Source organism: Loxodonta africana, chromosome 22 (assembly GCF_030014295.1).
Source record: "Loxodonta africana isolate mLoxAfr1 chromosome 22, mLoxAfr1.hap2, whole genome shotgun sequence".
NCBI lineage: Eukaryota > Metazoa > Chordata > Mammalia > Proboscidea > Elephantidae > Loxodonta > Loxodonta africana.
The window spans coordinates 70106647-70129073 of NC_087363.1; the positions used below are offsets into that span (position 1 = coordinate 70106647).

The 22427-nt window shown below is 43.5% G+C and overlaps 1 protein-coding gene across 1 annotated transcript in view; it reads left to right on the forward strand.

Annotated features, from left to right (window-relative positions):
• Positions 1 to 22427, forward strand: part of DPP6 (dipeptidyl peptidase like 6) — a 1008238-nt gene that overhangs the window by 719037 nt on the left and 266774 nt on the right. The window contains exon 7 of the mRNA XM_064275114.1: positions 21825 to 21906. Within this exon, the coding sequence (XP_064131184.1) occupies positions 21825 to 21906 (82 nt within the window). The remainder of the gene's footprint in view (positions 1 to 21824; positions 21907 to 22427) is intronic.

The window sequence follows — 22427 nt, forward strand, 5'->3', positions numbered from 1 at the left end:
GAAGAAACCACACTCATGGAGAGACTGTGTTATAAGGTTGTGGTTGTTGTTAGTTACCATTGAGTCAACTCTGACTCATGATGAGCCCATGCACAACAGAACCTGATGCACTTATAGTCTCAGTAGACTTAGATTATTTACAGAGCACTAAATAAATAAGCCTTTCTCTTCAAAAAGCTTATTCTCTAGTTGGAAACACCAGGCTTAAACAGAAACAGTACTGAAAAATAAGGTCATATGTAATAAAGTGCCAATAGTGGGGCAGAGGTAGAGAGAACCAAGAGGTTTTTGCAGTTTCCAGATGTAGAGAAGAATTCACAGAGCAGGGTATGAGGCTCAGGTGGATTTTGTTGGGCAGATAAATGGGGAAAAAAGGAGCTGACTATGCACCTTACGATTCTTAAAGCGCACTGGTTGGTGGATGAAAACCAGGTGGCAATGTTGCAAAGACATGATACACTCAGTCATATGTACAAGTAGGGAAGCAACCTCCCATTGGAATTAGGACCCCTTCCGACTCTGACTCTGATGGTCCCCTTCACTCTTATTTCAGCTGCATGCCTCCCCTCCACCCATGACCCCTACACAGGCCCTTCCCTCTATCTTGAGGACTCATCTCTCCATCCTCCTCCCTCCCCTGCCCCTCTTCCCACCTCCAGGTGTCACAGCTTTGTAGATCATTATCCACCATTCATCTCACCTCAAGTGTTACTTCTCCAAGGAAGCCTTCCCTGACCTTTGCAAAGCAGTCAAATCCTTCTGTTCTAGCTGTCCTGGCACCTGTACCTCGTAGCATACGCTGAGGTTACATAAGCCTTTGTTAGTGAGTTCGCTTGTTTTCTGTTCATCTCCCCCAGGACCGTAATTTCCCTTTTGGCCCACCTTGGAGCCTATCATACACTTAGTATGACTCAATGAGTAACTTTTGAAAGAAAGAACTGGGAGTTCCAGGTGAAGAGAGGGCAGCTACTCTCAGAGCTGTTTTTACTCTCAAACCCCCACCATCACAACAGGAAAAACAAGGCATAAACTCACAAGGAGTAGAGGAGATGAGACAAAAGGAATACAATTTTGAAAATTGGAAAGTAGAAAATGATGGAGCCCAAACATGAGAAAATTGAATCTTACTCCAGCTGTGGAAAAAGGCAAGAGCTGACCTGATGGTCCCCGGTACACAGGGCACAGCCCATACCCAGCTAGAGGCCAGCGTCCATTACAATTGAAGGAGTTGTTTCTTCCAGTTGGTTGTGTTTTCTGCTGTGCTGGATTAAATGTTTTGAATATCACTTCTATTGAAAAGACTTAGGAATTGGCCCCACCAGCTACTTTTAGAGGGTGGGACATGGAAGTAAAATAAGGATTGCTTGAAAAAAAAATTTTTTTTTTTTTTAAATTAAGAGGCCATAAGAGTCTCTACTTCCCTTTCCTAAGTTCTCAGAAGACCAGAGGTTTATTTCCTGGGGGGAATAAAGCAGAGGGTCTCTGGCAGGGGGACTGCAAGAACAACTGAAGGTAAAGTTCAAATAGAACAGGAAATGAAGGAGTGTATACATTCTGGATGAGAGACTCTCTCACTCTTCCGTGAGACGTGGCAGCCATACCTCCACCCAACAGGTTGGAGGATGGAGGATCCTTCCCTGAAGAAAGTGACCAACCCAGTACCAGAGGGTACTGACATCAGGGACCAAATGGACCATTGATGGGCCAAACTCCACTCCTGTTCTTCAGAATGTCCCATTGGCATTTTAGTCCCAAATTCCTAAATACAAACGCACGAGAAAGAATTACCACTTGCCTGAAGAGATCTTCTCACATGAAAGATAAAAGTCAAACAAACAAACATGGCAAAAATAGAGACCGTGCAATGGGAAGAGAATGATGGGAGAATACTCCCTCTTGGATCATGTGTTACTCTTATGAGAGGAAACAATTGTTTGTTTTTTTTTTTTAATTTCAGAGGACAAAAAAAAAAAAAACCTTTAAAAATTAAAAATATGATAGCAGAAATCAAAACTGAATAGAAAAGTTTAAAGACAAATGTGAGGGCATTTCCCAGAAAACAGAGCAAGGAAGGAAGGGAAAAAGGAAGGGAAGGAGAAAAGATAAGAGGGAAGAAGGGGAGAGAGGGAGAGACAGAGGGCAAGACATGGAAAATAGAGAAAAGCCATGCAAAATTTGTGGACTAGTCTAGAAATTTAGATGCATGTTTAAGAGTCACATAAACATAGTTGAAAAATGACTGAGTCTCCTGCGTGGGAGAGATCTACTTTCCTCTTTCTAGTTGAAGCTCGCCCCACAGTGCCTCTGTGTCTACCAGGCACCACACAGCACTGCCATCTCCATGGGACACTCCCCTTTGATAGGCTGTGCTGCACCCAGAGCATTGCAGGCTGGTAATGACTGGAGCACCACCCCAAAGCCAGGGCCAATTGAGTCCCTGGAAAATAATTGCAGTACTGCGGTGGCCTAATTGTGTCAGAGACTGCCCAAATTGGCATGGCTGTGGAAAGGCTGCTGGCTTTTAAAATAGCATGGATTCCTTTCTAGGAGGACTGAGCCTTCTCTCTAAATTGCTCCAGCAACATTAATAATTCTCACCATGACTGCTGTTGTCCCCTCCCAATTTATAGATGAGCAGGCTAAAGGAAAAGATGAGCTGGCTGAATGGAAGGCCACAAAGGAGCCCTTGGTCCAGAATTAGCCTCCCAGGCTCCCTCCTGTTTTGTTCTGAGCCCACCCCCAGAGCCCCAGGCGGCTTGAGGATTATCTCTGAGAGTTGGAAATCTTTTCCAGAACATCTTCACACTGGGTGGTACTCTGAGTAACAAGATAGTTTCAGGCATTTTTCTCCAAATAAACCTCAAGATTAGATAAATTCAATATGAAGATTCTCAGAGATGCCTTAAAAATGGAAAGTAATTAGAAGGTAGAGGGGAAAATCTAATGGTGGAGAAGCAGATGGAGTGATCCTGAATGCAGGCCTGAGAATCAGTGGTAGAATCTTCCAGGAAGCAAAGGAGTTTCTCTGCAGGCTTCAAGCAGGTCAGCGGTAATTATATCTGTCACCGGGATGCCAGAGAAAGAGAGAGGCAAAGGTACAGACACTCATCATCTTCACCTGTGCCCTGCTTTGCTCATTAGCTGCAGAATCAGGATAGTCTGTGCTTCAAAGATATATTTCTTTCATGCTGTTCACCATTGCTGTCCTTTCTCCTTTATTACTTCCACTCCCTACCTGAGCTGTTGGTGCTTTAGTGTCAATAGGCTTCTCTGTGCTTATGTTTAGTCAAATGAATTCTCGCTAAGTTTGTGCTTTTTTTTTGAGCAACATGCACAGTTGAAGTGGCTTAAGAAGTCCTGTGAAGGCCTCATCAGTGCCCTGAGATAGTAGGTCTAGCGCTCAGTCAGAAGTCCTGTGAAGGCCTCATCAGTGCCCTCAGGTAGTAGGTCCAGCCTTCAGTCAAAAGTCCTGTAAAGGCCTCATCAGCGCCCTCAAGTAGTAGGTCCAGCTCTCAGTCAGAAGTCCCACGAAGGCCTCATTAGCACCCTCAGATAGTAGGTCTAGCGCTCAGTCAGAAGTCCTGTGAAGGCCTCATCAGTGCCCTCAGGCAGCAGGTCCAGCACTCAGTCAGAAGTCCCGTGAAGGCCTCATTAGGCCCTGAGATAGTAGGTCTAGCATTCAGTTAGAAATCCTGTGAAGGCCTCATCAGTGCCCTCAGGCAGTAGGTCTAGCCCTCAGTCGGAAGTCCTATGAAGGCCTCATCAGTGCCCTCAGGCAGCAGGTCTAGCCCTCAGTCAGAAGTCCTGTGAAGGCCTCATCAGTGCCCTCAGGTAGTAGGTCTAACATTCAGTCAGAAACCCTGTGAAGGCCTCATCAGTGCCCTCAGGCAGTAGGTCTAGCCCTCAGTCAGAAGTCCTGTGAAGGCCTCATCAGTGCCCTCAGGTAGTAGGTCTAGTGCTCAGTCAGAAGTCCCATGAAGGCCTCATCAGTGCCCTCAGGTAGTAGGTCTAACATTCAGTCAGAAACCCTGTGAAGGCCTCATCAGTGCCCTCAGGCAGTAGGTCTAGCCCTCAGTCAGAAGTCCTGTGAAGGCCTCGTTAGTGCCCTCAGGTAGTAGGTCTAACGTTCAGTCAGAAGCCCTGTGAAGACCTCATCAGTGCCCTCAGGTAGTAGGTCGAGCCCTCAGTCAGATGGAGTCTCCATCAGGGACCCCAGAGCCCCACCTCCCCACATCCGTGTGGGACATGCCTGTGGTTTGGTCACTGGGCCACTCAGAGGCCGGTGGACCCCTGGGTGCTGATTCTGAGAGCTATGCTGCATCCTCACTGCCAGAGTCCCGTTAATTGGCATGTGGACACTGGTTATTTAGCTAGACCAGGTCTCAGTTTTTGGTGTTTTTAAACATATCTGGGAAGCTTATAAAATGCATATTTCTAGGACCTAACTAGATTTAGGTATATTAGGTAGGATTAGGCTAGGATGCAGGGGGATGGAACCCTGAAAATAACAATGGCGTTTATAAAGTAGAACTTGTAAAAGTCCGGACCAGAGATGGGCAACCCCTGTGTGGTGCCTGAATTAGTCAGGGTTCTTCAGAGAAACAGAAACAATAGGAGGGATATAGAGACAGAGACTGAAACGAAGAAATTGGCTCACTTGATTGTGTGGACTGGCAAGTCCAAAATCAGTAGATGGCCAGGCAGGCTGGAAACTTCAGCAGGATTTCTGTGTAACCGTCTTGAGGCCGAATCCTTGTCCCGAAGAAGCCTTGGTTTTTGCTCTTAAGGCCTTCTACCAATCGTATGAGGCCCACCCACATTATTAACTTTACTTAGAGTCAACTAATTTTAGATGTTAATCCACTTTACAAAATACCTTCATGGCAACACCTAGACTAGTATTTGGCCAAACAGCCAAATTGACATTCACCATCACAGGAACGCCCAGTGCCAGGGCCTCCAGCTCGGTGGCCTCCATCTCATGCTCCTTGGTGGCTGCCTAGCTTCAACTGTCATATAGGGTTTTCAGCCAGCAGGAAAGAGCAAAGAGAAGAAGGCCTTGTCCCTTCATTCTGGGGCACCCCGAAAGAGTTGCATACATCACTTCCAATCAGCAGACTTTATTTACAAGGGGTAAATCATAAGGGGTCTGTGAAACATAGCCTTTACTCTAGGTGGTCAGTCCCCAGCTATTGGGAGAACCAGAAGTATTGTCAGGGAAGAAAGAGAAAGGACACCGAAGGACAATTTGCTGTTTTTGCCAGCTGTACTCGGGGATGGAGCACAGGAATCTACCTGTTACACAACTTCCTCAGTAATCCCTAAACAGGTGGTCTGTGGACTCTGGTTAGAGAAGCACTAACCACATTAGCATATCAGCTCCCTCACCGGGCGTGAGGCCTGTTCCTGCTCACCATCTGTAGCCTATTGAACAAAAGGCTGGTAGGCACTCCTATAATCCAACTGATTTCTCAGAACTACCCGAGAGGTGTTCTACCATCCCCAAGACAAAGGGCTGCATTGGTTTCTTCCAAATATTTGGTAACTCTGTTATCAATATCTAATATGTAGCTAGAAAAGGTAAGAAAAAGGAACACAAGGTGGCTGGAGAGAAAGAGAGTAAGCAAAATAGAGAAAATACAGGGAAAAAGAGTGAGAAAAATAGGTTTCTGAAGAGGTTGGTAGGTATCTCCAGAAGGATGGCCGGTAGCCCCCCACTTCCCACTGCGGCTCATCAGTATGTGGAGAAAGAGTTGGAGTTTGGAGAGATCTTGCCTTTTCTCATCTTCTCTGCCCATTCTGAAATACAAGGCGGGCAGATGGGAATCTATTGGAGAGAATAGGGAGGGTGGCTTTCATTTTGTATATACAGGTGCAGTTTCGCACCTCTCAAGTGATGCCAGGAATATCGCTTCATCTCAGCCTTCTTAAACCATACCTTATATGATGCTTTCTTCCTTGTAATTTCCTTGTATACATGCTTGATATTCCAGTTTTCATGACTGAATAGAAAATTACCCAAAAACTTAGTGGTTGAAAGAATGACAATATTTGTTTTGCTCTTACATCTGCAATTCGAGCAGAGCTCTACAGGGCTAGCTTGTCTCTGCTCCACTAAGTGTCAGCTGGGGCAGCTTGGAGGCTGAGGACCAAAGTCATCTGAAGGCCACTCCTTCCCATTTCTGGAGGTTGATACTGGCTGTCAGCTGAGACCTTAGCAGGGTCTGTTGACTGGAATATGTTTATGTGGGCTCTCCATGTGGCTTGGGCTTCCTAGGAACATGGTGGGTGGGTTTCAACGGTGAGATTCCTTAGAGAGAGCTCCAGGTGGAATCCATTATAGCCTTTATGATTTAGCCTCAGAAGCCTCACAGAGTCACTTCTGATGCATTCTATTCATTAATGCAGTCAAAAATGCTCCACCAAGTTTCAAGGAAGTAAACTCCATCTTTGAATGGGGGGTGGTCAAGGTTTTGAAAGAACATTTAGCATCAGAAATATTCCCGTGGCTGTGTTTGGAAAATATGGTCTGTCACACTGGCCAGGAATATTCAGCTGATTTCTCTTCGCAGTTTAGATTGTGAACGTAATGATAGATGTATTGAATATGCATTTACTGCAGCACACACACTTTGTCCTGAGAGTCTTATCTGGGCCTTCTTGCCATTCATGCACACAGATGATGATCTAACAAAGCCCTGCCTCATTGTGCAAAAGGCCATCTTCCTTATCACAGCTTTCCACAAGTTTAAATTTAAGACACATTCAAAGTTCCTTCTTAATAAGCAAGACACACAGCCTCTGATCTAAATATGTGGGGTCTGTATTTAAATGGTATGATTTCTTACTGCCAAACCATTAATGGCGAATCTGTGAAATGCCTACAGTTGGGTTTGCTTTCCCAATTCTTGTTGGGAGAGATGACGGAATAGAAAAATGGACTTTTTTTTTAAATGAATACTTTTGAGAAATAGTAGAAACAAAATGGTCTAAGGACAGAAACAGGAAACCAGCAATGTGACTCCCTCCCCCATATCTGTGATAATGTTTGCTATTGATAACGAGAGTATTTGGGACCCTATGGATTCCTGAGAGTTTCTTTTAAGACAGGGTAACATCAAAAGCCCCTTCTAACGTTAATGTTCTATTCTTTTTATTCTATTGAAATTCTGGCAGTCTGTCGATCTGTCTACTGTTTAATCAAATGCTAAATGTCAGAGCCTTGAAGAGACCCTGTTGCTTATGAACCCATCTAATCATTCTAAGCCACTTACTCGTTTCTGAGAAACTCCACACATATTGTTTCATTCTCGAAGCACTGAGGTAGAGATGGAAATACCCGCTGCTCTGTTTCCTCCTTTATAAAACGGGGATTAGTGCCTTAGCCAAGATCACCTAGTTGGTGATGAGCTGTCCCTAGACCCTGTTCCTGATTCCCACTGAAGACACATTCATTGTCACACACAGCCTTTTGAGTTTATGTTGCGACCTGTTTCACTTATCAATCACAGAGGCCTGAGCTAAACCACAGAAGAAAGCTTTCAAATAGCTGTGGACCTCTTAGGTTTTAGTCATTCACTCTTTACACCATTTATGTTTACTGAATCCAAGTCTTGGGTTAAGGGGCTTGAGTGACATATTCTCTAGGCCAGTGAGGGCAGATTCCCCCAAAATGGCCCCTGATGCCTGTGAATTGTTGAGAAAGTGAACAGTACCAGGTAAGGGACTAGAAAAGGAATAAAAATCTTCCAAGCAGGAAGAAAGAGAGAGAGTACTTTCTGGACTGGCTACATTAACATCTCTCCATTTTTCTAGAAGAGCTTTTTTTGTCCTTTGAAAAACCCCTATTTCCCCTTTCACCGAGCCTGGGACCTCATTTCCTTCTGACATATGCTGGAAAGAAATCACTGACTGCCTTGACACGTATCTCAGGGCAGCCTTCTTCCTTCTTAAGCTCTTTTGTTGCATAATAGGCATTTACTGAAAGATGGGAACCAAAAAAACCGTTGAAATGATCAAAAGCTTGTTTTTAATGCCACATGGATAAGGTGAAACCTACAAGGAGGTGAACAAATGCATTTTTTCTAACCCACTGCAAAAAAGTCAAAAGTTAACTGCATTATTTTTGAGGAGTTAACTCAGGTGCTGGGGCTTGCACAGTTTATCGTCAGTTGAACGTTGAAATGTCCACATGGCCCTACAGGCGTCTGTTGACACTGTCATTCCACTTTCAGAAGACCCTCTGGTTCCTGAAGTTGCCTGAGGTTGCTGTGTTTCTTTAAACATGTTGTTGTCGTTAGCTGCCTTCACCTCTGCCCTGACTCATGGTGACGCCTTGTACACCAGAACGAAACACTGTCTAGTCCTGTGCCATCCCCATGATTGGTTGCAGATTGGTCCATTGCAATCCATAGGGTTTTCACTGGCTAATTTTCAGAAGTAGATTGCCAAGCCTTTCTTCCTAGTCTGTCTTAGTCCAGAAGCTCTGCTGAAACTTCTTCAGCATCGCAGCAACACACAAGCCTCCCCTTACAGATAGATAGGTGGGGCTGTGCATGGGCTGCATTGGCTGGGAATCAAACCCAGGTCTGCATGGAAGGCCAGAACGCTATCACCGAACCACCACTGCCCTCTTACATGGTATAGACTATCATATCTTGGAACAACCCGGAACAAGTGAAATTTATACATTTCTCCTTCTTCTCATCTTCCCTCGTCATCATCATCAGCAGCAGCAGCAGCAGGAAAATCATGGCAGTAACATTTATGGACCGATCGCTTTTATATCCATCTCCTCATTTTACCCCCATCTCACAGAGGACAAAATGGCCACTTAGAAATGTTAGGTGATTTGCCTGAAGGTCGCACAGCTTATAAGTGGCAATAGTTAGGATTCAAGCCCACGTCTGAGTCCAAAGGTCACATTCTTTTCATGCTCAGAACAACAGAGAGTTACAGCATTGCTTCCAAAGCCTCCTGTGTTATTTTACCCAAGAGAATGTCCCATGTGTTTATCATAGTGACTAGATGTCCGCCCTTAGAAATCAAGGCCTGAAGGACTGCGATCCAAGAGAGGTGCATTGTGATATAGGAAAAAGAAGATGGAAAGTTCCAGGCCTTACGAAGCTGTCGAGAGAGGGGGAACACCCTTAGATGGCACCATCAGGGTGGGGACATTCTCTGAACAGCAGAGGGTGTGGAGCTTTTGGGAATTGGGTCTGAACTAAGAGTAAACCAGAGCGGGGCCGGTTAGACGCTTGTGCCTTGTTTTGGTTCTTTTGTTTGTATTTCTGAGGAGATCACCCTAGTTGACAGTACACACACTGACCCCTGGATGTAGTGAAGAAAAGGAAAGAGGCGGGGTTCCTCAGCTCGGGGACTTTTCTCAGGTCTGGTGGGTGAGGACAGTGTGGAGGCTGCTCGCTAGCTGCGCCACAGGCATGCTGTGGCTATGGTTTCCTTTAGGATTGGTCAGGCTTTCTGCACGGGAAGGGCGATATTTCAGTACAGGAAGTGCATCCACAGGAAACACTAAGGACTGGGAGGGCTTGCCACTAGGTTGTTAGGAGGTGGTGTGTCAGAACAGAAGTAGCCTTGGACCTACGGTTTGCAAAGTGTGAGGCCTAACGTCCTGGCTGCTGCTGCTGCCTCCTCCTCCTCCTTCCTCTCCCTTCCCCCTCCCTCTCCTCCCAGTTTTACCCACTACCCTCCAGTCGATTCCAACTGATAGCGACCCTAAAGGGCCGAGTAGGACTGCCCCGTAGGATTTTCAAGGCTGTAATCTTTTCAGAAGCAGACTGCCACATCTTTCTCCCATGGAACTGCTTGTGGGTTTGAACCACAGACCTTTCGGTTAGCAGCCGAGTGCTTATCCACTGCGCCTCACTTATCACACAATTGATTTAAAGTGTCCTATTCGATGGTTTGGAAACTCTGGTGGCATAGTGGTTAAAAGCTATGGCTGCTAACCAAAAGGTCAGCAGTTCTAATCTACCAGCTGCTCTTTGGAAACCCTAAACGGCAGTTCTACTCTGTGCTGTAGGGTCCCTAAGAGTTGGAATCGACTCGACATTAATGGGTTTTTTTGGTTTGGGGTATTCAGTGGTTTTAGTATATTTACAGTTGTGTTCCTATCACCACAATCAACTGAAAACATTTTCATCACTCCCAAAATGAATGTCATCTCCATTAGCAGCCCCTGCCTTCCCCCAACCCTAGGCAACCACCAGTCTACTTTCTGGCTCTGTGGACACATGTGCTGGCTGGTTCCTAGCTGCCAGGTAAAACTAGGCAAACTGCCAAACCTCTCTAAGCCATGGCTTCCTCATCTGTTTACCAACAGAAGTGAGTCGTACGTACATTAAAAATCAAGTGTAAGGGCGAGGCAGGATACAAAACTGCACATACAAGATGCTGCCATGCAGACACAGTTATCACACACACAGACAGGAGGGAAGGACACCAGCATGGTACCCAGAGCTGTCTCCTGGGGGAGGAACCATGAGTGAGTATATCTGCTCTTATATTCGTTGACATTTCTAAATATTCTTCAATGAGCATGTATTTTAAAACCAGAAAAAAAAATTTACTTAAAAAATGTTGTATTTGTTCTCCCTGCTTCACGGTGTTGCTCGGGATTCCGTGAGAACACATGTGAAAAGCTTTGCAAACTGTGAAGTGCCGTGCAGAAGCCATGTGTTATACAGATTAGAGAAGAGCACGTTCTTGTTTTTGAGCTTTTAAGGGCCGTTTGAACAAACCTTAGTCATTATTAACTGCAATAATTATCCATAGGTACAAGGCTTGTCTATCACTGAATTAGCGCTATGTTTATAAATGGCTTTTTTAAACAAATTCTCTTTTTTGTAGATACACTTTGTCACTCAGCTGACCCTCTGACCCTGTTGGCCCATCTCCGTTTAGTGGAGGTGTACTGAGTGCTGTTCTAGATGCTGGGATGTGGGGACAAATGAGACAGGAGCTCCCTTTCATAAAAAAGCACATTTTACGTTTCCATGTAGCTTTGTTTAGTGCTTATATTTGCGATCATATGTACGAAGGTGTCTCTGTGGATCATATATATTAAAGTGTCTCTGTGAATTGGGTGGGGGATACATCACTAATACTCCAAAACAAGCCGCCCACTAGTTGCTGTTTGAGTGAGGCTAGTCTCTCTGGCTAAAAATTCTGTATCCAAATCTCTCACAAGGGTAAACCAACAAAAACCAGTTGCCACTGAGACGATTCCAACTCACGGCAACCCCATGTGTCACAGAGTAGGACTGTGCTCTATAGGGTTTGTAAGGCTATGAGTTTTCAGAAGCAGATTGCCAGGCCTTCTGAGGCATCTCTGGGTAGGTTCAAACCACCAACCTACCAGTTAGTAGCTGAGCACTTAACCACTTGCTCTACCAAGGCACTCTTTTCACAAGGATAGGAACTCCACAAGGATGGGGACTTCTTAAACATACAGATATCGTTATGGACATTTATATTAATTGTGAGATATTTACTTGAATTTTGGCCACTCTGCAAGTATTTATGCCTATGAGCGCTCTTCCCCTCAAGAATTGACTGTTTAATTCAATATGTAAATGAAAAATGGTAACACAAGTTGTGAAGTGCCACACAAGCTGAAGATACTGACCTTAGCCAATCAGTAACTGGTGATTAGACTGATCCTATTTGTTAATCCACCCATCGTTTTATTCATTGTTCAGTTAATACTTGGCGAGCACCCACTATGTACTGGCCACTGTTCTAGCACTGGATGAGTATTTCGTATGTGTATATCACCCACAGTGCTAGGCACGTAGGAAGACACAGAAAACATAGTATTTGACATTGAAAATGCTGTTTTTTATGTCTTTAGCCATGAAAGTTTAGGAACCAGAAAAGCAAAATTAAGCTTATCTTTTCTAAATATTGTTTTTGTTGGGAAGATTTTCAGTCCCTTAAACTGGCTTATGAAGATAAATGAGTAAACCGAGCTACACTAATTTACTCCTCAAAATTCAGCATGATTTATACTCTGTTTTGTTTAGGGCTCCAATAAACAGAATCAGAATGGATTGTGTTATTATTTTGAGATGTAGTAGGTCCAGATAATTTTACTCTTCCTTAAACATTATTTTTCACCAGTCCATCTCCACCTTGAGGATAACTCATCACAGAGGCTGCCATGGATTCTTTAGGAAAAATAAATAGATAAGAAGAAAGGGAAAAGGGGGAAGACACTAACCAACCCCAAAATACGGATGTGTGCATGCATACATACATTCAACACACACACACACTCCTAAGAATTTCAGAATAATCCAGTACATGATGGAGATTACTTGTTGATCATGGAACAAGGTCTTGGGCTTATGGCAGAAAGCACCGCTACACTGCTAATGCTTCTACGTGTGGAGGTGAAATTCAGGACTTCTACTTTGAAGGACCACCACCCATCTGTCAGTTTGTTGTATTGTGGTGGTTTGTGTGTTGCTATGATGCTGGAAGCTATGCTACCAGTATCTCAAATTCCAGCAGGGTCTACCCATGGTGGACAGGTTTAAGCAGAACTCCCAGACTAAGACAGACAAGGAAGAAAGGCCTCACAATCAACTAAAAATTAGCCAATGAAAACATTATGGGACACAGTAGAACATTGTCCAATATAGTGCTGGAAGACAAGGCTCCAGATTAGAAGACACTACACAATAGCTTCAACAATGGACTCAAACCAGTGATCGTGACATTGGCACAGACTGGACAATGCTTTGTTCTGTTATACATAAGTTCACTATGAGTCAGAGCTGACTCAACAGCTATTAACAACGACAACAGTGATGAAAGAGCTTGTTGCGTGAGGAAGCACTATGAGATGGGCACAGCAAAAGGCTAGAGGATAAAACTTACTCAGTGTTTGCTTTTGCTTTGCTGTCTGGGGGTCTCTACTTTGTTCTTTATAGTCAGTTGGCGATTTCTCACCCTTTAATCAAAACAGGGAATTAATCTTCAAACAAAAGCTAATCAGTTCTTTGTCTTTGAGCAAATCACCCACGCACTTGTGCCTCAGTTTCTGCATCTGAGAAGTGAAGGGTTTGGTTAGTTGATCTCTACAAGGTCTGCAGCAGGTCTCTGGCTTGTGTGACTGGGTGGACAGTGGTGCCACCACCTGTGAAGGGGACATAGAGCAGCATGATGGGCTCAGTTTCACATGCGTTAACTTGAAGGACGCATGGGATATCCACATGGAGACACCCTGTATGCAGTCTGAAGCTTATCGAGAGGCCTGGACTAGCGATGTGGTTTTGGTGTTCATCAGACTAGGAATTGTAATGGAAAACATATTGGTGAAGGAGATCACTTAGGCGAATGGGAAGAGCAGTGGCTGGTAATGGAAGCCCAGGACACTGACTTTTTTTTTAATTAATTTTTATTGTGCTTTGAGTGAAAGTTTACAAATCAGGTCAATCTCTCATACAAAAACTTACATATACTTTGCTATACACTCCTAATTGCTCTCCCCCTAATGAGATAGCACAGTCCTTCCCTCCACTCTCTCTCTCCTCGTGTCCATTTGGGCAGCTTCTGCCCTCTCATCTCCCCTCCAGACAGGAGATGCCAACATAGTCTCATGTGTCTACTTGATCCAAGAAGCTCGTTCTTCACCAGTATCATTTTCCATCCCATTTTCCAGTCTAATCCCTGTCTGAAGAGTTAGCTTTGGGAATGATTCCTGTTTTGGCCTAACAGAATGTCTGGGGACCATGGTGTCCTGGGTCCTTCTAGTCCCAGTCTGAGTATTAAGTCTGGTCTTTTTACGAGAATTTGGGATCTGCATCCCACTGCTCTCCTGCTCCCTCAGGGGTTCTCTGTTTTGTTCCCTGTCAGGGGAGTCATTGGTTGTGGCTGGGCACTATCTAGTTCTTCTGGTCTCAGGCTGATGTAGTCTCTGGTTTATATGGTCCTTTCTGTCTCTTAGGCTCATAATTACCTTTTGTCTTTGGTGTTCTTCATTCTTTCTTGATCCAGGTGGGTTGAGACCAATTGATGCACCTGAGATGGCTGCTTGCTAGCGTTTAAGACCCCAGACACCACTCTCCAAAGTGGGATGCAGAATGTGTTCTTAATAGATTTTATTATGCCAATTGACTTAGATGTCCCCTGAAACCATGGTCCGCAAAAGTCTGCTCCTGCTACACTGGCCTTCAAAGTGTTCAGTTTATTCAGGACACTTGTTTGCTTTTGGTTTAGTCCAGTTGTGTTGACCTCTGCTGTATTGAGGACACTGACTTTTAAAGAGCGGGCAGAGAAAGAAGAGCCTGTAGAAGGAGGTAAAGCAGTGCATTAAGGAGGAGTGAGGAGAGCCGGGTGAATGCAGTGTCCTGGTCAAGCAGCAGAACCGTATACAGAGAGAGAGCAAATAAGTCAAGGACTAAAAGCATCCATTAAGTTTGACAACTCAGTGGCAGTGGATGATCATTAAAAGAGCAACTTCAGCATCCCGGTGGGGTGGAAGCCACCTTGCATTGGGTTGAGGAATGGTGTGAGGTAAGGAAATGGCACCTGGGTTTTGTCTGCTTATTTACAGAGTCTGAGTGAGAAGAGGATTAGCAATTGGACCATAGATGGATGGAGAAGCTGTATCAAAAGACATTTAGTTTTGCTTTACATTTAGATGGAAGAATAGCCTGAGGGAAAGGAGTAAGAGCCAAAGAGAGAGTAAAGATAGAAAGGATGACTGAGTAAAGTCCTCGAAGAGGCTGAAGCAAAATAAGTTTTCCAGGAAGGTAAGTGGAAAAGAAAGGAATTGATGGGATGGGGAAGGAGGTGCAGAAGGAGGAGCTGAATGAGACAGGAGTGGTGTACCCTCTCCTTGAGGAGGAGGAGAAGGAAGGGTGGATGCAGCTGTTGTTGTGTTTCGTCAACTCTGATTCACAGCAACCCTATATGACAGGGTAGAACTGCCCCATAGGGTTTCCTAGGCTATAACCTTTATGGGACCAGATCACCAATTTTTTTTCTCCCACTGAGCCACTGGTGAGTTCGAACAACCAACCTTTCAGTTAGCAGCTGGGTAGTTAACCAGTGCACCACTAGGGCTCATTCTTCTCTGGTAGCGGTGTGCTTCTCTGGTAGCTACCAATTGTCTAGGATTGTTGTGGAGAAGGTGTACTGCAGCACGAAACCAAGTGGGCATTTGCTAGACTGAGGCAGAAATATAATTGTGCCGGGCCATCCAATGGGAGATTTAAGCAGAGAATGAAGGACCATCTAGTGAACTGAAGATGGGACTTCTACATTGGAATGGAAGTTAAAGGAGATTACCCAAAAAATCCCTGTTAGCTCAAAAACAAAGACTCTGATACCATCAAATGTCAATGAAAAAAAAAATTTATTTCACAGAAACAAATGTGAAGGACGTGGTTTAGTACTGAGATCCCTAAACCCAGTCTCCCATCAAATGCAGAAATTTGGGCCGTTGGCTTTTGCTGCTAAGTTCTATAGAGTAAATTCGTCCTTAAATATATATCAGATATATTACTACCCAGTAACCCAAAATTACATATAGATAATGATTGTAATAATATTTTATCAGCATTCAACCAGTTGGTCCTACTAATTGAGAAGAGGATGTATGTGTGTATATATATATATCTTAATAGAATTTATTTACCAGTTTATCAATGAATAGAAACCCTGATGGCGTGGCGGCTAAGAGTTCAGCTGCTAATGAAAAGGTTGGCAATTTGAATCCACCAGATGCTCCTTGGAAACCCTATGGAGCAGTTCTACTCTGTTCTATAGGGTCGTATGAGTTGGAATCAACTAGATGGTAATGGGTTTTTAATAGAATTTATTTACCAGTTTATCAGCAAATAAACTGGCATTTATTATATACCTATAGGTAAGCTCTGTGCTACCTGTTTTCGCATACAATATATTACTGAATCTAATCCTGTGAAGTATGCAATATTATTTTCATTTTATACATGAGGAAACAAACTTAGATTGAGTTACCCTATTGTCCCAGGTACTACTGCTAGTTAATGGAAGAATTCAGAATTAAATTTAGAACTTCTTATAATTTTTTCACCACCTCACGGCTTCCTCCCATTGAGGTACAGCCCACTACCCTGCTGTTTTCCTTAAAAGAGATTACTGGAACTCAGCAATGCACTCCTGGAATCTTGGAGGCATTTGTTTAACTCATTGGCAGAGAGAGACACACATACACAGATGGCGAGAGAAAGCGAGATTGATTGATTCACTAGCTAGCAAAAACAAAAATAGTTACTTATTTCTTTAGAGTATATTAACCCATTGCCATCTAGTGCATTCCAACTCATATGACCCTATAGGACAGGGTAGAACTGCCTCAGAAGGTGTCCAAGGCTATAAACTTTACGGAAGCAGACTGCCACATCTTTCTCCCATGGAGCAACTGGTGGGTTCAAACTGCTGACTTTTCAGTTCGCTGCCAAGCACTTAACCGCTGCACCACCAGGGCTCCTTTAGGGTGCATTAGAGTTTATAAATTAATATTCATTGTTTTCCCTGAATATCATGACCATTCTGTGGGAGAAAGTGTAGTGTGCCGTGCAATGGATCTTTTTCATATGGCCTTTCTTGCCATGGTCTTGTAACTCCCATTAAATGATTAGATGGGGCTATGCAAATCCCACCAAGGGGATTGGACAACTAGCTAATAATACAAATAAGGTGCATGACACTCTTGTGGGGGTGGGACAATGCAAATAAGGTGTATGAAACCCTAATGAAGTGATTGGTCAGTTTTGCCATCCTACTAGGCTTAAAATGAGCCATCCCAGAGGCAGAAAGGGAGGACCTCATTACCACCAAGAAAGAAGAGCTGGAAGTAGAGTGCATTCTTTGGACCCAGGATTCCTGTGCTGAGAACCTCCTAGACCCAGGAGGCAGAGAGAGAGAGCTGTAACACCACAGCTGACAAGAGATGGTGAGACCAAGAGGCAGAGAAATGGCGAGAGCGGAGGCAGCAGAACCAGGACACCAGCAGAAAACAGCATAGTGGGCTTCCCAGCCCACAGAGCGAGAAAGCTGAGTGCCTTCTGGCAGGAGGCTTGCTGGTGGAGCAGGGTAGCTCCAGGCACTTGGCGAAGCTAGGCTCGCTGACCCACGGAGCCTGGGAACTGAGTGCCTTCAGGCTGAGTCTTTCTGGTGGAATGCGATGCCTCTGGGCACTTATCCGTGGAGCTAAAGAGCTTTATAACACTTGCCTGAGTGGGACAGAGGCAGGGCCAAGGGGCTGAGGGGCCAAGAGCCTGGGGGGCTGAGAAGCCAAGGGCCAGAGAAAGACCTGCCTGTGGGCTTGGCTGAGAGGAAGGCATTCTGATTGATGAACTGTATCCTGCTTGGCTTCTGATCCTGAATTGTAACTTGTTACTTCCCTAAAAAAACCCATAGTTGTGAATATTGTCTTAGAGTTCTGTGTGGCCGTGGCAACAAATTATCGAACCTAGCAGAGAAGTAGACAGTGCCATGGGAGGGAGAGCTGGTGTCAGAATTAGTGAAAAGGTTGGAGGGTGGAGTTATGTCTAACCTCTGCCTCGTAGGAATCAGCTTTGGGCTGACGCTGACGGTGATTCTCTCTCCCCCTCGGGAAGTTAGGGGAGGTCAGACACTCCCACTATGCCGTTTTTACAGGTAGCTCTTATCCCCATTCCTGATGAAGTGAAACCAAGGCTCAGAGAGAACTAGGATACCAGCCTTCTGATTTCTAGTCTGTGGTTCTTCCCATTACTCTTGGCCACCTTCATGCTTTCGGAACTTGCCTAATGTGTTGGTGGTGAGGGATGGGAAATGTATTTTAGCTTTAGAGAAGTAATAAAGCTTCTTTTGTATGTAGACGTGCACAAGGAAATAGGAATTGAAATGCAGGTGTGACTGTGGCATCTTGGCCCTGGGGCTCAAGTAATCTTGTGAGGCACATTACCCACTTGGAGATGCCTTTCCAGTCAGCATTTATGGGGCTTTACACCTGTAAAATTAAAGAGAGGTTAATCCCCCGCTGATCCTGAATATTTTAGACATCTGTTGGAAATCACAGTCTAACACAATGAATTTAACATTAAACAAGGGTATAGAATTTAAACTATTTTTTTTTTCTTGTCTCCTACCCTATCCTTGGTGCTTTTAGAAAATTCCATCTAAACCCAGGCCTGTCAGATGCATTGTTTGTCCCTGAACTTGCCACCTCTTTGGTTTAGAGCCACTTCCATACCCAACTATATCTACTCATCTGTTTCTTCAAATGTGTGTATTGGTGCCTATGCGGGGCTGGAGACTAAAGTAATATTTTTCAGTTCCTAACGTCAAGCTGTTGAGAAGGAAATTATCAAACTTTTAATTCCTTTCTATATGAGTTTTTATAACTAATGAGATGTAAGTTATGAAAATGCTTTGTTTTTTTAACTTTTTATTTTGAATTAATTTAGACTTAAAATGTTGCAAAAATAGTACAAAGAATTTCCTTCTTATATGCCTCATCCCACTTCCCCTAATGCAACGTATCTAATAACCACAGTATAATTATCAGGAACAGGAAACTAACATGGGTACTGTATTATTAACTCAACTACAAACTTTATTTGAATTTTATCAATTTTTCAACCAATATCCTTTGTTTCAGGACCCACATTGTCTTTAGAAGTTATTTCTGCTTAGTCTCCTCTGGTCTGTAACAATTCCTTATTCTTTCCTTGTCTTTCGTGATCTTGACACTTCTGAAGAGTACGGATCAGTTATTTCATGGATTGTCTCTCGGTTTGAGTTAGCCCATTGTTTTCTCATGATTGGAGTGAGGTTATGCATTTTTGGCAAAAATACCATAAAAATGATGCTTTGTTCTTCTTGGTACATCCTATCAAAGGGCCATGATATTGATATGTCTTATTTCTGGTGATATTTATCGTAATCCCTTGGTTAAATTGCTGTCTGCTGAGTCCCTCCACTGTAAAGCTACTACCTTTCCCTTTCTGGTTGATAAGTATTTTAGGGGAGATACTTTGAGGCCATGCAAATCCTGTTTCTCCTCAGACTGTCTCCGAATAATTTGAGCATCCACCAGTGGACCTTGTCTGCCACTGTTATCTCTGTGGTGTTAGTCTCACAGTGATTCCATTTCCCCCTCTCTTTCCTTATTTACTAATTGAAATTCTGTTGTGAGAAAAAGCTGACTCTTCTCCCCCATTTATTTATTTGGTTATTTATTATATTAGTATAGACTCATGGTTATTTTGTTCCATGAGTTAAAATCTAATACTATCATTATTTATTTTATTGCTCAAATCGTACCAGCTTTGGCCATTAGGAATGCCTTTAGATTAGCTACTGTGTTCTTTCAACAAGCTTCCACCTTCTTTTGAGTTTTTTCTTATTTTCTGACCCCTTAAGATGTTCCAGATTCATCTTGTATTTTCCCTGCTCCAGCACTGGATACAATTATTTTTCCTAGGTGCCCTGGTTCCTTTTATTGGAGAATGGTATTCAGAAACCAAGATCCGGGCGCTAGGTAGGCTCATTGCTACTGAGGTATCATTGCTTCTAGGCTCTCTCAGCATACAGAGCTAGGAAATATATGTATGCATACTAGTTCATGAATATGCAGATATCTGTGTTATCTGTGTGTGTATAGAGAGCTAGAGAGCTAGTTAGACAAAAATAAAAAAATGCAGGTACCTCTAATTCCAACATCAGTTTATTTCAGCCCTCCTCCCTTTCCCTGTTTATAACTTTCTCTCCAACAGTGAGAAATCTTCGATCTATTTACATATTACATATTTTTCAATTCTAGTATATGCATAAGGAGCCCTGGTGGCACAGTGGTTAAAGCATTTATTTGACGGCTAACTGAAAGTTCGGCGGTTCGAAACCACCAGCAGCTCTGCGGGAGAAAGATGTGGCGGTCTGCTTCTGTAGAGATTTACAGCCTTGGGAACCTGTGTGGTCGCTATGAGTCAGAATCAGCTCGTTAGCTGTGGGTTTGGTTTTGTTTTTGGTTTTAATATACAGAAGAAAGGGTTCAGGTTAGCATTCAGAATTGCTAACTGAACCCCTACGAGAAACATTTATTAGCTATGTGGGAACATTTATTAATAGGTTTTTTTTTTTTTTTTTGTCTTTAGCTTTACAGCATCCTCTCAAAATACTGCTTCCCAAAGTAACTTATGTTAATTCTCTTCACCTCGATCCCCTTCTGTGCAGTTTTCAATTTCGATTCATCTGTAAGGGTTAGGTTCTCTTGTTAGTGTTTCCACTTCGTATTGGCCATTAGTCTGTGGTATATGACGTGAGTGTCTTCTCCCAGTTTGTCGGCTGTCTTTTGTTTATGGTGTTTTGTCATGTAAAAATGTTGAAATTTTTATACAGCCAGATTTATCAATCTCTTCTTTTATTGCTCCTAAATTTTGAGTCATCCTTGGAAAAGCCTTTCTCTGCACTAAGGTTAAAAATGAATTTACCCGTGTTTATAAATATATTTTGAAACATTCAAAACATACAACTGGTAGGATTTGTTAAAAATTCCTTTGGAACCTGAATGATAAGACCCCCCCCCCCGACCTTATGTATTGTCCATGCTCCAGCATCAGCCCTCCCCGCTGGTTCTCATGATCACTGCACCCCCTGCTTATCAATGGAGCTCTCTCTTCAGGCTCCCCTGGTTCCTCCAGTCCCAGGAACAGCCTCTAAAACTATCCTGGGGCATTATGGAAGATCTCACCTCCCCGACTGTGTTTACCCGTAAATGTATTCCCTGTTTTTCCCTGGCAGTCTTATTAAGCAATTACTTTGGAATTCCCTGCTGAGTCCATCCCTGAATCAGCAAGTCCTTCCTCATGTCACCTTCCTGCCTTATCTCCTTTGTTCACACAATGCCAAAAATTCAGCTTCTTTTTTTTTCCTTTCCAAAGACCATTCAGCAAACTGCTGTCTGTGGACGAACCAGTCCATTCACAGCTATATCTTCAGCATAAGAAATATTATAATAGCCAGGTGACAGGGGCTCACCTGACCGAGGCTGTCTGCTCAGCAGAGCACAGGGTGGCGTCATCCTCGGGAAGACGGAAACACATCTTTCTACATGTGGTAGACAGCATAGCCACAAAATGTACTATGGAATGCCTGGGAGAAAGTGTCAGGTTTTTTCATTTTTTCACTGTGACCTTTATGCACTATGACCTTTACGTAAAGGGACAAGATTGTGTTGTGGTTGTACTTTGCATATCAATAAATTAAGAATGGAAACTATAAATACTGTTGGAAAAGAAAAAATCTCTGTATCTCCATCTCTCTGCCTATTTCTCTCTGTATCTCTGCCTCTCTGTCTCTGGCTGCAGATTGTTGCTCTCAGCACAAACCAAAGGGTAGAATCAGTCAGGAGGCCACTGTCTGGGAAAGTCAGGATGACCTGGCTTTGTGCTTAGAAAAACACTGTCTACTACGAAAGCCAAAGATAGAGACATAGGTTCTGGGTATTTCCTCTTGAATTTCTATGCATTTAAGTTTTTAGTTTTGACTATTCTGGATATTATTCAAATTGATCAGTACACCTCTCTGCATGGTCTCTCGATGAATATTTGCTATTTGAGTTAAGCAGTAACAGACTGATTTCAGTATCATGTAAACTATATACGTTGGAAGGGAGCTGATGGTGACTGAATAAGACATTTAATAACAAGAGGCAAGCTTCTGAAATTGTTGCAGTGGAAATAGAAAGTAGTAAGTTACAGCTAGAGGATAAAATTATAGCATCTTAAGTTATTGGTTCTCACTGTTTGCTTCCCCCACCCCAGGGACCCTCAAAGTCTGGATCCGCCAGAAGTCAGCAATGCCAAGCTTCAGTATGCGGGATGGGGCCCGAGAGGCCAGCAGCTGGTAAGCGAGTCACATTCATTGATCAGATGGTGATTTTTATGTTTGTATTTTACAGACTGAGTGTGTTTCACTGCTGTCCCAGTGTGTGTATAAATTACATTCGGATCAGTACACCAGATACCTGAGCATGTAGAATCGCCTTTTCTTTTTAGATGGAGAAGTCTCTTAACGTTGGACTAGCGTATGTTTTCTTTCCCATATCTGATAACCTTAAATGGGTTCCCAAAGGTAGCTGTTTGTTTAGACTCTGGATTTATTGTGAACTCGGAGAGATACATTTCACCGGAAGGGCTGCAACTTGGGCATTACCAGAATCGTGGAGTCATTGACAGTTTCTTATTTTTCACCTTGAACTCTGACACTTTTCTTTGGGGGATTTTGGAGAATGTAGATTTGCTCCCTGTGATTTAGCTGCCCTCTGGGTGTAGCATCAATGCTTATAACTCACCGGAGCCAATCCAGCCCTCTCAATCCAATATCAAACCTTTTCATTGTTTTCCATGAAAATTGACAAAATTACA